General features: G+C 40.4%; 2 protein-coding genes across 6 annotated transcripts in view; one reads left to right on the top strand and one right to left on the bottom strand.

Moving 5' to 3' along the window:
* Nucleotides 1–10,834, top strand: part of CD99L2 (CD99 molecule like 2) — a 56,147-nt gene extending 45,313 nt beyond the window's left edge. For both annotated transcript variants that reach the window (XM_089536342.1, XM_089536340.1), the window contains 4 exons: nt 2,053–2,097; nt 2,724–2,843; nt 4,522–4,587; nt 5,292–10,834. In XM_089536342.1, the coding sequence (XP_089392468.1) occupies nt 2,053–2,097; nt 2,724–2,843; nt 4,522–4,587; nt 5,292–5,359 (299 nt within the window). In that variant the 3' untranslated portion in view covers nt 5,360–10,834. The remainder of the gene's footprint in view (nt 1–2,052; nt 2,098–2,723; nt 2,844–4,521; nt 4,588–5,291) is intronic.
* The window catches only part of LOC149308705 (phosphatidylinositol-3-phosphate phosphatase MTMR1-like), a 38,667-nt gene continuing 35,492 nt past the window's right edge, over nt 10,388–13,562 (bottom strand). For all 4 annotated transcript variants that reach the window (XM_089536336.1, XM_089536338.1, XM_089536337.1 and 1 more), the window contains one exon: nt 10,388–13,498. In XM_089536336.1, coding sequence (XP_089392462.1) covers nt 13,340–13,498 — 159 coding nt within the window. In that variant the 3' untranslated portion in view covers nt 10,388–13,339. The remainder of the gene's footprint in view (nt 13,499–13,562) is intronic.

Genomic DNA, 13,562 nt, shown 5'->3' with positions numbered 1-13,562 from the left:
TTTATAATCAATCTCATTTATTGCTCAATGCAGTGCTACCGAGGCAGCAGCTGGTTAATTAATAAGAGGGCTAGCAGTGTGTATGGCGAGAGGGTGGGAGCACACGAGAGGCTGCCGTTGCAGAGCATCAAGCCTGCATACAACTTCTTTCATCAACATATTAGAAGATAATTAAAATTGCCCCAGGATTTCTACATCCCTCTTCTCTTTGGAATTGGTTTTGGTGAGGAGATGGAGAGAGAGGGAAAAAAGTGTGATGTGTTATTTGGTAGACACACTCCCCATTTTGCCCAATGTGTCCTTGCTTTCAACTCCAAGGTGTAGATCAACTGTCTCTTGACAGCATGATTTCCACAGAGGCATGCCTGAAGTCAGGGTTGAAATTCCTTCTGCACTTCACAGCGAAGATCTTTGAGCAACATCTGGCAGAAGCTTGACGTTTGGTTTCTAGGCCTTTCTCCTATAGCACTTTTCACCTTTTTCTGTGGAAATCATTCCAAACACAACCCCAGAGAGGAAAATAGTTCCAGAGGGCTCCATTGGCACTAGATGTAAAGAGATCGCAGCCGAAGAACTCTGTCTGTAGTGCTTGTCACCTGGAAAACGTAATGCCTTTTTATTTGGCAGCTGGGTGCCATTTTCAACTACGGCTGAAGCTCGAAGAGTTGCTAGCAGTGTTAACCAGAAGTCCTTGGCTGGATGAACCAGTGGTTCAAACAGTACAGTACATGCTTAAAAATAAACAAGAGGCTAAAATTGAAATTGAGGTCCCCCCCTCCCCTAAAAGCTGGATGCCAGATAAATTGTTCAGATTTGGTCAATTTGTATGATAGTTTATTTTAAATAATTTATTCTGCAGTTCTGTTAGGCAGGGGAAGGGGCATTAGAATTGCACTTCCATCCCCCAATAGCTAGAAATGTTATCTGAGTTGTTGAAGTTTAGACATGGCCCATATGCATTCAACGTTTGTATCCAGGACAGTCAAAAACTTAAGAGCTAAATTCTGCATGTTTCAGTTTGCATATTTTTCTGTGGTCCCGTAGAATCACAGTATACACAGAGTCTGGTGAATAAAAGGTAACTTTGGGGCTATAGGCCGGTCTGTAGCTGCTTTTTGTGGCTCCTTTTTGCGCCCTCCAGAAGCCAGATTGGGGCCGCAGTCCCCCTTCACGGCTGTATGCACAGCCCCTTAGTGAGCTCAAATGAGGCATGCAGGATTTTTTTAATGCAATCCATCATCCTGGACCATATTCATAGGATGAAAGATAACAGATTTACTCCTGAGCAGCCACCTTTAGATAAAGAGTACAGGTTAAGAGTGTTGGACTGATACTCAGGAGATCTAAGCTCAAACCTCTGTGAAGTTGTGTGACTCCCTGGATGACTGTGTGCCTTCACTTTCTCCCAGCCTGACGTACTTTGTGAAAATAGCGGAGGATAAGAGAGCCATGCACACCAAGCTGAGCTAATTGAAGAAAAAGTGTTGCCTTCAAGGTGTTTCTGACTTATGGCGAGCCTGTCATGCAATTTCCTTGGCAAGTTTTGTTCAGAGGAGGTTTGCCATTGCCTTCCCCTAAGGCTGTGAGTGTGTGACTTTCTCATGGTCACCTAGTGGGTTTCATGACTGAACTGGGAATTGAATCCCGGTCTCCCAACAGCCAAAACAATGATGCCACACTAGGGATCAATTTAGTGGGCAGTTATGAATTTCTTTGCACTAGAAACCCACTAGCTGGGCATAAGGCCATTCTGTTAAATCTTGACCAAAGTCCTATTGATAAGGTAGAGCTATTGAAACAATCGAGTTTACTTATGGGTCGACTCAACAGTTAGTTAGGATTGCAGGCTTTGCTTTCAGTTCTCCCTGCTCCAGTTCATCCACCAAACAGAATAATATCTTCCTTCCTGCCTCTTAGCCTAAACATTGGTCTCTGGCTCCAGATACAAATGGAGGACAGTAATCCTGAGCTACATTTCAGGGTGGTGGTGGTGGTAACAATAACTAACCCTATGTAGTTGAGAAAGTGTTAAATAATTGTTGTTATTTCTAGGAGGAGGTAGTGTCAGTGGTGGCGGAGACAGCAGTTACAACGATGGTAAGTGAACACTCTCCAGGAGTTAAACTGCAATTCCCATCACAACTCACTAGTTGTTGTGGTAGTTTTAAACATTATTTGGTCTTTTTGTCCATATATTACAGAAATTGGTTGTGAAACAGACAACAACTCTTCAGCCCCAAATTCATATCTCAACAAACCAAACAAAAATAGCTAGGATCCCATGAAAACTTATAACAACAAGCTTGCATGCTTCCAGTCAAAAAGGATTTTTTCCAAAATAACATGAGAGGGTGCAGGGCCATATTGAAAGGTCCCTGTTGCATATACAATGAAATTATACCACAGGTGTGCAAAATTGTCTTCCGTTTCCAGTACTTCAGCTCATTTTAAATTATGAGTTGGTTTCTCAGCCAAGGTGTTATCCAGCCAACTTGAAAGTTGATAATTTGGGAGATGTCCATAGGTGCACCCAGGAGATTAAGTCCTTTTGGTGTAAATTAACATTTCCATCCCAAAAAATGAATCTGAGAAGTACAGTCGTCCCTCCATATGTGTGGATTGAGTCCACGCTCTCACTCTTTATGGGAGGGACGGGCTGCTATATTTAAAATGGATGCTCGCAGTCCTGCGCATGCACCATTATTCTCTGTTCTCTTTTGCAGGTGCCCTTGTGGAGACAGGGACAATTGCTGGCATTGTCAGTGGCCTCGCCATGGCCCTAATCGGTGCTGTGAGTAGCTACATCTCCTACCAGCAAAAGAAGTTCTGCTTCAGCATACAACGTAAGTATCTCCAGTTCCATATACACTGTGTGGCAGACTACAGTTGGCCCTCCACATTTGTGGCTTGGACTTTTGCAGATTTGATCATTTGTGGTTTTGATTAATATGTTATCTCTAGGAATCTCTAGATTCCATAGAGTTGTGCTGGAGAACTTACAGGTTCCAGAGAAAACACTTCTCTAGGCATCTGTAGATCCTCCAGCATGATTCTGTGTTCACCCTGTGGCAAATTTTGACCATAGAGTTGCACTGGAGGACCTGGAAGTTCCTAAAGGTTTTCTCTCAGGTAAAAATAGTGGTGTTTTTTTTAATTTGTGGTTTTTCCACATTCACAGGAGTTCTTTACCCCTAACCCCAGCAAATGTGGAGGGACCACTGTACTAGCACTTGCTGGAACCTATCACAGGAGGGGATTTCAGTAAAAAGTATGGAGAATAGCAAGCTGATTCCAAATTCAGCTTGGACGGAGTCAGCATATCCAGTCTATTTCTTTTGTCGAGATTTTAGGGTAAACTACAGGAGCAGAGAGATATTAAAAGACAGAGAAACAGTTGCAGCACTGCAGTTGAGGTTCACAGTATGAAAGCCCTCTTGCTTAAAACCTGTTGTTGGAACAAGCCGTAGAAAACAGGGAACATGGAAGGAAGATAGGTTGAGTTTTGTGAAGATTTGATGAACAACTGATTCCTTCTAGCAGGTAAATGAGGCTGTTATGGTCATAAACTTGCAGCAGTCTTCGTTTCCTGGTGGGAAGATTCAATGAAGATGCTGCACTTACTGTCTCCTGTAGTGACTGTGAGGACGAGTAGCAACTACAAGCAAGTAGAGGCTTCTATACATAGGCTTAGTTATAATAGTGGTACACCAAGTGTTTTGATGGTGATATGCATTACTCAGTCACCTTCCTTCAAAAGGTTGTTTTCTTGACATTTTTTTTTTAGGATACAAGGATAATTAGGCCATTTCTACAAGTAAAACTACAGTTGTTTTTGCAATTTTAATTGAAAGAGACAATCTTCATTAGCTACATTTAAAACTGGCTTTCTCTTCTCCTGGCAATAAGGCATTCTGGGAGTCAGTGTGAAAATACCCTTAGACAACATTCATACAATTTTAAACTAATCATACCTTCAAGATGCAACTTCTGTCCATTTCTTGTCTGGGAGGGAAGTAACTGAGCCACAGTTTAGTGTCTAAAAGAAATAGGTGTGTGCACTTGAGTAAATCAAGTCCTCAAGACAACCCCCATGTTGTTTGTTTATCCCATTAGTGATATTTTTGGAGAAAACAACTTTTTTTTTAAAAAAGAGAAGGTTTTGATAACACTGAGACAAGGCAAAACTTTAGAAAGAAGAAAGGAAATTAAAGTTAATTACAAAGAAGAATTAATTTAAGCCATCAGACATGGCATGCTGGGATAATGTCAGGCCTTAGATGCAATGCAAGGCAGCACGCGGTGGAAGCTGGCAAGGCATCAGCAGCCACTGAAGTGACTTTTATTGAACATGAAACTGCACTTGATGTTATCCTGGCAAAACACATGGCACTGGGGAGGAGGCACCGCTGTGCAGGAGGCACTGGCTAAAATGTCTAGATTTATACATGAGCATATACAGTAATCATTGCGTTTGCAGATGTTATTTGGGTAACAGTATTTTCCGCTCTTTGTTACTTTCAGAGGGCCTGAATGCAGAGTATGTGAAAGGAGAAAACATGGAAGCTGTTGTGACTGAAGAACCTCAAGGTGAGATGTCTCTTATGCTAGAAGAACTATCTTCTCCAGGCTGAGATAGTTCTTGGAATGATAGCAAGCTAAGTATTTGTTTATTGATGGTTTGAATGTGCGGATTCCAGGTAAATTAAAGGGCAGTTTTTCTGTAAAGATGTTCCAACTGCCACCTAAAAGTTCTCCCGCAAATGTTCTTAGTGAAAATTGGAACATGTTCAAACCGTCAACATTGAGAGCGGGTTGCCTGGCCAATGCAGCTGAGGACTAAGCCGCTAGGAAGATTAAACTGCTCTGTTCAGATGGCATTGTCAAAACTTACAAAGAGGAATACAAGAATCTGCTAGAGATAAGAAATACTCATTTCAGAAACATCAATGAAACAAAATTGAGCTAGATTGATGTAATATGTATATTTTCTGGAAATGAAGTAATGGAATCACATCATTAAAGGGATTTTTCTATTGAAGGAAGCTATTTTTAATGACTTTTTAAAGGCATTTGCTACATAAATCAGAACCCAAGACTGGCTCATACAGTCAACAGATTCTGCAGATATGCAAAGCTATAAAATTACTATATAGTAACTATACAGACTGGTGCCTTTATCACATTGCACACCAGAATAGCTGACAAAGATGGGACACTTTGCTTGTGTTTTTAATGTTTTCTTAACTATTACATGTGGGTTCATGCCTTACTTTTCCTTCTTCTCTCTTTAGTTAAGTATTCTGTCCTAGAACCACAATCTGCGGAACCACCTCCACCGCAAGAAAATGCAAAAGTCTGAATCCCGGGTTTGGGCTGGAAAAGAATCAGTCAATGGCAAACACAAAACAAAATACAAACACACACACACACGCTTCTCACGTGCTTGTAATTTAGCTTTTTACAAACATTTTATTTGGATCCAAAGCTATTTAATGTGTGTTCTTCTGACTAGGACAGGCTTCTTATTGTGGTAGATGGTAGGCTGGTTGAAATGTTTTTCAGGTTTTATTTTATGTGAAGAGTTGTAGGTTTACATTGACATGGTCATGTAGGAGTTTTGTCAGGTTGAATACAAAATGCAAAGGTGCTTCAGAGTGGTGTTTCATAGTAGAGGTAGAGATTTTTCATGAATGAGGACAAAAAAAGCAGCTGAGGTAGTGACTACAGGTGTGAGAACAAATGAAGTGCCTGTAAATGTAACAATCCAAAGCAAACCATTTTTAAAACCTTTGTAACATGACTTTCAGCCAAATTTTGGCTCTTGGCATAAGCATGTAGCTTCCACTATCAACAGTGAAAGTTACATGGGTGCTGGACGGTGGAGTTAGCCCTTTTGAGTAGCTAGACTTCAAGATATGCAAGTGCCTATAGAGGGGTAGGTCTTCGTTTGACAGAGACAGCAAGTGACCATTCCCCACACGCAACTGGGCTTCACTACAGCTATAAACCACCTGGTTTTTGCTACCAGAACCCTATGCAGGTAATAGTTGTGCATGCAGTGTTTCCTGTTAAAAACCCTGGAGATGTTTCATAAGATTAGAATTGACCCCCTACTTAACTGTGATAAACTCTCGGGCCGGCTACAGAAAGAAAAGCTACTTCCACCCTGCACTGTGTTCCATAGTTTTGGACCAACAGCCTAAGGTTGCAGATTGGATTATCTGTTGCTCCAGGTTTTAAAGCATGCTGTAGTGCTTGGATTTCAGGGACTGCAAGCCCAGTTTAAACTGGTTTGCTGCACTAGGCCATCTGAGAGGCAATATTCCTCAGATCTCTCACACTTTTGCTGAAGGATGCTGTGGTATAACTGGCAATAGGACAATTTTAATGCTATTGGTCTTTTCTTTACTGCCGATCACACTCCTCTAGTCATACGAATCCACCGCTCAAGTGTGGCATAGATAATGTTTCTCAACTGATGATGCATGTAGTAGACCACATGCACTGTAATCATACCAAGGGAAATTAATCCCAACAGTAATGGCATTTGAAAATTTATATTCTTTTGTGTTTTATAGTTAAGAGTAGCAGTAACATCTTCTGCTCAACAGCAGTATAATAATTTTTCACCACTAATGGATTTATTATTTCTAACAAGTTAACTCCAGTTTTTAAATTTTTTTTAAAACATAGCATCAATATTTATATAGGGAATATTCCATGGAGGATCATATAAATTTGTCCTCTTCTAATTTGGACTAGTAGAATTCACATACAGTTTCCCCCACAAGCTGAGCTAACTGTCCAGAGAAAGCCAATACTCAAAACCAGTGGTGTGCATATGATCACTTCCCCCAGGATTTTTTTTTTTTTGGCCAATTTCAGGCACCTTTAGACCTGGGACGGGGGACACATATTTTGCCACCAACCCTGCCAAAATTCTCTCTAGTCTAGACAATACAGTTTCAGTTGGGGGGGGGGGGTGCTCTCTGGCATCTGAATGTCTTGATGAATGTTCACTCCCAGTAGTTTCTCCTGACACTGTCCATCAACACACAGTAAAGAAACCGGATGTTTCCAACATGAATGTGATACAATAATTAATATTTAGGGATGACATTGCTCAGTGACTGATACAAACCCAATTTGTGCCATTTATTCCTTCCAATATTTTCTAAAGTGGATGCCCAACCTGGGAGATCCTGGTAGTTCTTTCTATGTAGGATATCATTAGGAGGAATCTTAAACTGAGCCACATTATTGGTAGTACAGACTTTCAACAGGAGTGCTTCAGCACTTGAGAGAGAGGTTTTTCCCAGCCCTGCTCCAGATCATTGACTAGTGATACTGTGAACCTGGAGTTCTAGCAGTACAAATCACAAAGTATGCCATCGAACCAAGGAGTAACGGAGATTGCAATCTGGGCTATGGTTTTATTTTTGGGGTACATTAATAATGGCCCTGCATTTCAGAACTACTGTATAGCAAGGTGTACACTTTCATATCTTGTGAGGAAGTAGTGATGTTAGGGAATCATCTGGAATGGCGTTGGAAGTGTATGCATCGCCTTAAGTGTTGACATATCCTATCCACAGTATGTGTTATGAAGCAGTGGGGGAAAATATGCAGATAAAATAAATCTCCAGAACTTGGTTTCATAGGGGGTCTTACTTATAGGTGTTTGTGCAGGGATCTGGGAATATTACTGTCCTATTCATGTAGAAATAGCCTTCTGCTTCAAGTGCAGAAGTTACTGTAGATCTGTGCCTCACCAAAAGCAGTGGATGAATCTCTTAATAAAAGCTGCCCATGGTTAAAGCCAGCCTGAGGGTTAGGAGTATAACTAGGTGGAGACATTTTACTCTGGGATCCCAGTGATTTCCGTGGAGCTTGCCTCCATGTGAGGCTTAAAACTTTAGCCTAGATGTTTGATGACACCTGCGCAAATTCCTTCTGCTCTGTTGTTTCATAACACGCATTTCAAAAGCCTTACAGTAGCTTTACAGAAATGCCTATCTTTTTGAATGTATTTAGCTCTCATAATGCCACAATAGGCTCGTTCTGTGTGAGTTATCATTTTACTTGTGGCTTCTATGGGATTAAAACGGGGGAAATAATTAAAGAAGGAATGTGGCGTACTTGCTTATTGTAGGGTGCTTTATACCTTACAGCCACTATGAAAAAGGCCACTAGAATTGACTTCTGTATCATGGTACTCTGTGGCAATACTCCCTGGTGGGACAACCTTCACCAGAATAGGTCAAACCATCCAAAGAACAGCCTCCTTGAGCATCACCTCCAAAAGTGATCTGACTGCTTTCCATATTTGAGCTTGCCTTTAGATACTGTAAAGTACATTTTTTTAGGAAGGCTGTGGTTTGCAAAATTTGCAGAGCACAAATAAGTCCAACACTGACAATACCAAGCAGCTGAATTTACATATTGACATACTTCAAACTACTGTAGCATATCTTTTTTATTTTTTTAGCTAAGTACATTAACAATTAGAGTAGCAGAAGTAGTGCATCTTTAGATAAATAATAAATGTTACTTCTATGACACTAGTATTTGCACTAGGAGTCATTTTCTCAGATAGATGAAGTAAATATAATTCCTTATTTCTTTTTGCCAATGATGGGAAATGTTTCTGTAAATGTAACTTGTCAATTTTGTTGTATTTCTATTTCTACTGCGGTGTCCTGCCACTGATCTGACTCTTGAAATACAGTGCATCTGAGTGTTTTAAAAATAACCCACTAACCACTTAGACATTTGAAATGTGTATGTATTGCAGATTTTTTGTAAACAAAACAAAACAAAACAAAAAAACCCAGTAAGTTTCATGAAGAAAAATACCAGGTTTTCATGATGTGCAAGTAGATTATTATCCTTTGTGCTACTTCCTTCCCCAAAGCCTTTTTATATGAATTTGGTAAATGGCTATGCCCTAATATAGGTAGAATGTAAAATTCAGAGTATAGAAATAAACAGCAAAAGGGAGGTACTGGTTTAGAATTCTGCAGCAGTACACTTCTGCATCAGGTACACGGGGTGATAACTTACTAGTTTCTGCAGTAGTCCTTTCAAAAAGGGTTAACTATATCCTCAGAGACCCACTTCTGCCTCCCCAGATGATGGCTTATAAAAGCATTCTCTGTTCAGAGGTTTAATTCTTTTTTCTCTAGTTGCCTGGTCCAGTTTAGCACTAAAGGTACCTGTCACCCCAACTGTTGCTAATGGAGTCCTGGTGGCGCAGTAGTTAAATGGCACAACGTTGTAAGTTTGATCCTGGAGGGCTCCAAGGCTGACTCAGCTTTCCATCCTTTTGTAGGTCAGTAAAATGAATACCAAGCTTGTTGGGGGTAATTGGCTTACACATTGTAAACCGCTTAGGGAGTGCTAGTTCACTGAAAAGCGGTAAATGTACTTGCTATATTGCTACTGCTAATCCCAGGAGTGGGCAGACTCCCACTTAATATTATAGAGCCCAGTACTAAATATTGACTCAGACTTGCTCTGAGAATTAAGGGGTGGTCAGCCTGGGAATTTGTAATCAGTAACCAGAACCAAAACTAACAAGCCATTTCACAATTTCTGGCTTTCCCACCCATTCCTCTTCTTTTTTTGGCGGGGACTGGTGGAGGCGGCTTCTAAGACAACTTGCCAGTTGTCTTAGAAGCCACTATTACCAGCCCCCCCCCCCCCAAAAAAAATTGACCCAGAAATCAATTAGTAAATCCTGATATGCAAAGCCAGAGGTGAAAGAATGTAGGAAAATGACAACTGCATAATGGGACTTGTCAGGCGATCACTCTGCAAAAATGCCCAATGACTTCAGAAATGTCTGCTGCTGAGAAAGGTTCAGGAAATGGGGGAGAGGGGGTATTTTTTTCAACCTGTTGCTGCCCCTCTTAATGTAGTGAAGCCAGGGATTGAACCTGGGACTTTCTGCATGCAAAGCATGTGCATTACCACTGAACAGTGACCTGTCCCCACTGGGACCTCCTTTCCTTTGTCTGTACACACAACCAACAACACATTTGGCTTTTCCTGCCTGATTGTTCTGTAGCAGCGCCAACTGTATAGTACTACACCTCCAGGTGGGATCCATTTCTGCTTTTCTACTCTGTTTTTTTATATTCATAATTAAAACTGTGTGCTGAAATGCCATATAAATAAGCTCCATCAGATGTTCCAGAATAGGTCAAGTGACAATGCATTAAAGTCTTCCATCAGGCCAAAGATGTATATATGACCCTTCTTGTGCCCTGAATTTATACACCACACACATTCTTGCAACTAGAGAAAAGAAGATGGCTAATTCTGTATCTTTCTGTATTTTGCAAAATTATGAGAATACTGTTACCTTGCTTACGAGTTGGCTTGGTTTATTTTTTTAGGCACAACATCCTAAGGCATGGCATCAACAGTCGCCTTCTCATACAGCTAACAGCAAATGGCCCTTCTCATCATATATTATCATTGCCAATAGACTATTTGCTGCTGTGTGAATTGGTGCTCATCTGAGATAAGTGCATAACTTTACTAACAAAAAAGAGAATTAAAGCAAACAGATGAGAGAAAAATTCAGGAGAAACCAGATGAAAAGAATAGATTGTGTCTAAAAGATGCCAAGCTTTTATTTGAGCAATATATATACAGACCTTTGGCTGATACAGAAATGATTTGTCCCAGATGGAAAAGCTAGCATTATGTTATGAAAAGGCAGACTCATTTTACTAAAGTGCATATAAGAATTATGGGGGAGGGATATCCTCACTTGATTGCCGAACTACAAACTGGAAAATAAATGAGAGACTGACTTGTACAATAATATTGTGTGTATTTGTGTGTTCTTTGGGTGTCCATTTGTGCAGGCTGGCGAACAGTTTGGTAACTGAAGACCACATAAAGCTTCAAAGTTTCTCCCCTGAAATGGCAGCCACCTGAACCTGCTTAAAAGGAACTCAGAGGTTACATGACAACTGTGCATTCGTGAATCACCATTCTCCACAACTGCATATGCAAACACATATGAAATGTGTGATTCCAATGCACAACGAGGTTCTGCATATGTAACAGAATAGTATTGCACTTGCAACTCTGTGTCTGCAACTTTCAATTGCTCTGGACAAAAATGTCCAACTGCCTCTATGGAGGAACAGACACACTAACAAGATGCCAGCCTGTGTCTCAACCTGCACTTACAAAGAATGATTTCTAGTGAAGCAAAGCCCTTTTCCAGGTGAGAGAAACAAAGCAAGAGTTTCCTCAACCTTTTAAATGGGATGAAAATTATAACGGGTTACTGCCTTAAATCATCCTTCCTTTCTGTAGGCTAAGTTATATTTGTGTGCTATTTGAGGAACATAAATTCTGAACACCTAGAAACAGCAGGGAATAGTTGCAAAGAGCATTGAAGGGACTGGTGGCCTAATCCCTGTGCTGAGGCATTTTAGAGATGTAAGAATGGGCAACTGCTACACCTTTAGCCACATCTCCTGCTGGCTAGCCTCTCTTGGAAAGTTAGCCATAGGAAAGTGTAGCCCAGCCCAGGGTGCTGATTTAAACATTGGTAATGATTTAAAAAACATTACCAGAAATATTGTCCCATCCCATCTCTGCAGTCTGTACACAGACACATATCTTGGAATTCAAGAGTTAAATCCTTACCTTTGGAACCAGTTTCTCCCTTCTAAAATACCTTTGAACTGCAGTTTTCAATAACGTATGTCTGTCGTACAGCTCTAGGCCATGAAAATAAGTCTTAGTCTCATGTGCAACAACTAGTGGTGAAGGTAAACATTGCATCAGAAATGGCTAGTAAAATCTGGGCACAAAGTTAAAACTGATCAAAGAGAAAAGAACAAAGATTTCTAAAAATGGGAAGAGATTAAACCATGTTATTTTTAACAGTGGCAGACAGGCTTTTTAAGCAAATGTGTGACAAATGAAATACCAAGAGGAGACGGCCACCAAGGTACACCCCCAAAACCTTTCCCAGATTAGGAAGTACACAATAGTACACACAACAGCAATACAAAGAAATACACCTTTGGTTTCCTTCCACATCTTGTGGGTTTTTGGCCACTAGTTGGCAAATTTTATACCAGGGTCACAAAGCCTTTTTGCTTGAGGGCTAGATTGGCAGCCAAGTAAGCTGTGGCCCTGAACCAGAAAATGACATAGTTAGAGCCAAAAATAGTTGTCACCAGCGCCACATGCACACATTAAACAGAGAGAGGAGGAGACAGAAGTGAAGAGATAGCTGCCCCTCTTCAGGATGCTCCAGACACCTCAAAAACACTGGCTCCACAGAAAGCCAGCTCTGTGCACCCCTTACCCTTCCAGATGGACCTGGGGTTCTCCTCTTCTGCTTTATAAAAAACACAAAGCAATCATTGTCTTTTTTAGAAGAAAAGATATAAAACAGCTATTACAAAACCACAACAGCCTTTATTCAAGGAACCAAATTATGACTGTTCTAAAATCTTTTTATCTATCATCATCACAACCAACTACTTTCTCCAAAATTTGTGAAAAGACTATTTTCTGTACACTGTTTAATACAAGCATTTGGCCTTGCATAGAGGTGTATGCAGTAAAAATAGGGCTCCTGGGTTTTTGTTTGTTAACATGATATGATAGAGAAAATACTTGCACTTGCGATTCACACATTTAATGAGATGAAAAGGTTATTTAACTAAAGTTTTGTATATAGATCAATGACATGACTGAGTCAGCTCGGCATCTGAACTCCTGTGGATGAAAGTGGACAATAACAATAAACCTGGAAAATAATTATTTAGTAATTAGAATTTCAAGGATAATTTTACAATGATGAGAGGTCTCACAGTTGGCAAATCCTGTTCATTATTCAAGGGCATATTTATTCAAAATATACAAATGCCTACAGTATTAAAAAAATTAAATCCATTTTCAAAGTGCATCAGAGCATATTCAAAGAAACATAGTATTTGATGTGGCTTTTTCTTCTCTAAGAAAAGTGTATGAAGTACCAAAGAAACCAAATAGGTTCCCCTTTCAGAGATAATGATCTCTTGACAGTCCTGTTGGGGTGTTGCTGGACCATCTTCCTAACAGATGAATTCCTGGTTTTCACCCAGTTTGTCAAAAGTCAACTTTTCTATTGCAAATTCAGTTAGAGACACCAAGAAGACATATATAAGAAATTCTAGCAACCCCCAATGTACAATGTTCAAGTAAACACTTTTGGCCTGGGTGTGATGGACACCAGGAAAACGGAAATGCTGCCTCGTAATACTCCAAAGAATGCACTGTCTGCATGATAGACATGTACCTTGATCTCAGTCCTGCATCAGACGGAGGTATGAACCGGTGTGACTGCAGGAGATGACCCTCGGTCTGAAGAGGAAGAAATGGAGCGTGTGGCTGCTTCCCGCTGCAGTTCTTCCACCCGCTTTTGAAGTTCGGCTCTGATGGCAAGGAGTTCTTTCAGATTCTGATGAATTGGCATCTGTTGGATTTTTAATAGTTTTTTTAAAATAATAAATGAAAGAATGTTTACATCATATTCCAAC

The sequence above is a fragment of the Sceloporus occidentalis genome, unplaced genomic scaffold (genome assembly GCF_023333645.1).
Source record: "Sceloporus occidentalis isolate IW3139 unplaced genomic scaffold, rSceOcc1.0.p SCAF_8, whole genome shotgun sequence".
NCBI lineage: Eukaryota > Metazoa > Chordata > Lepidosauria > Squamata > Phrynosomatidae > Sceloporus > Sceloporus occidentalis.
The sequence above is the reverse complement of the archived record's forward strand: the minus strand, read 5'-3'. Positions and strand labels throughout refer to the sequence as shown.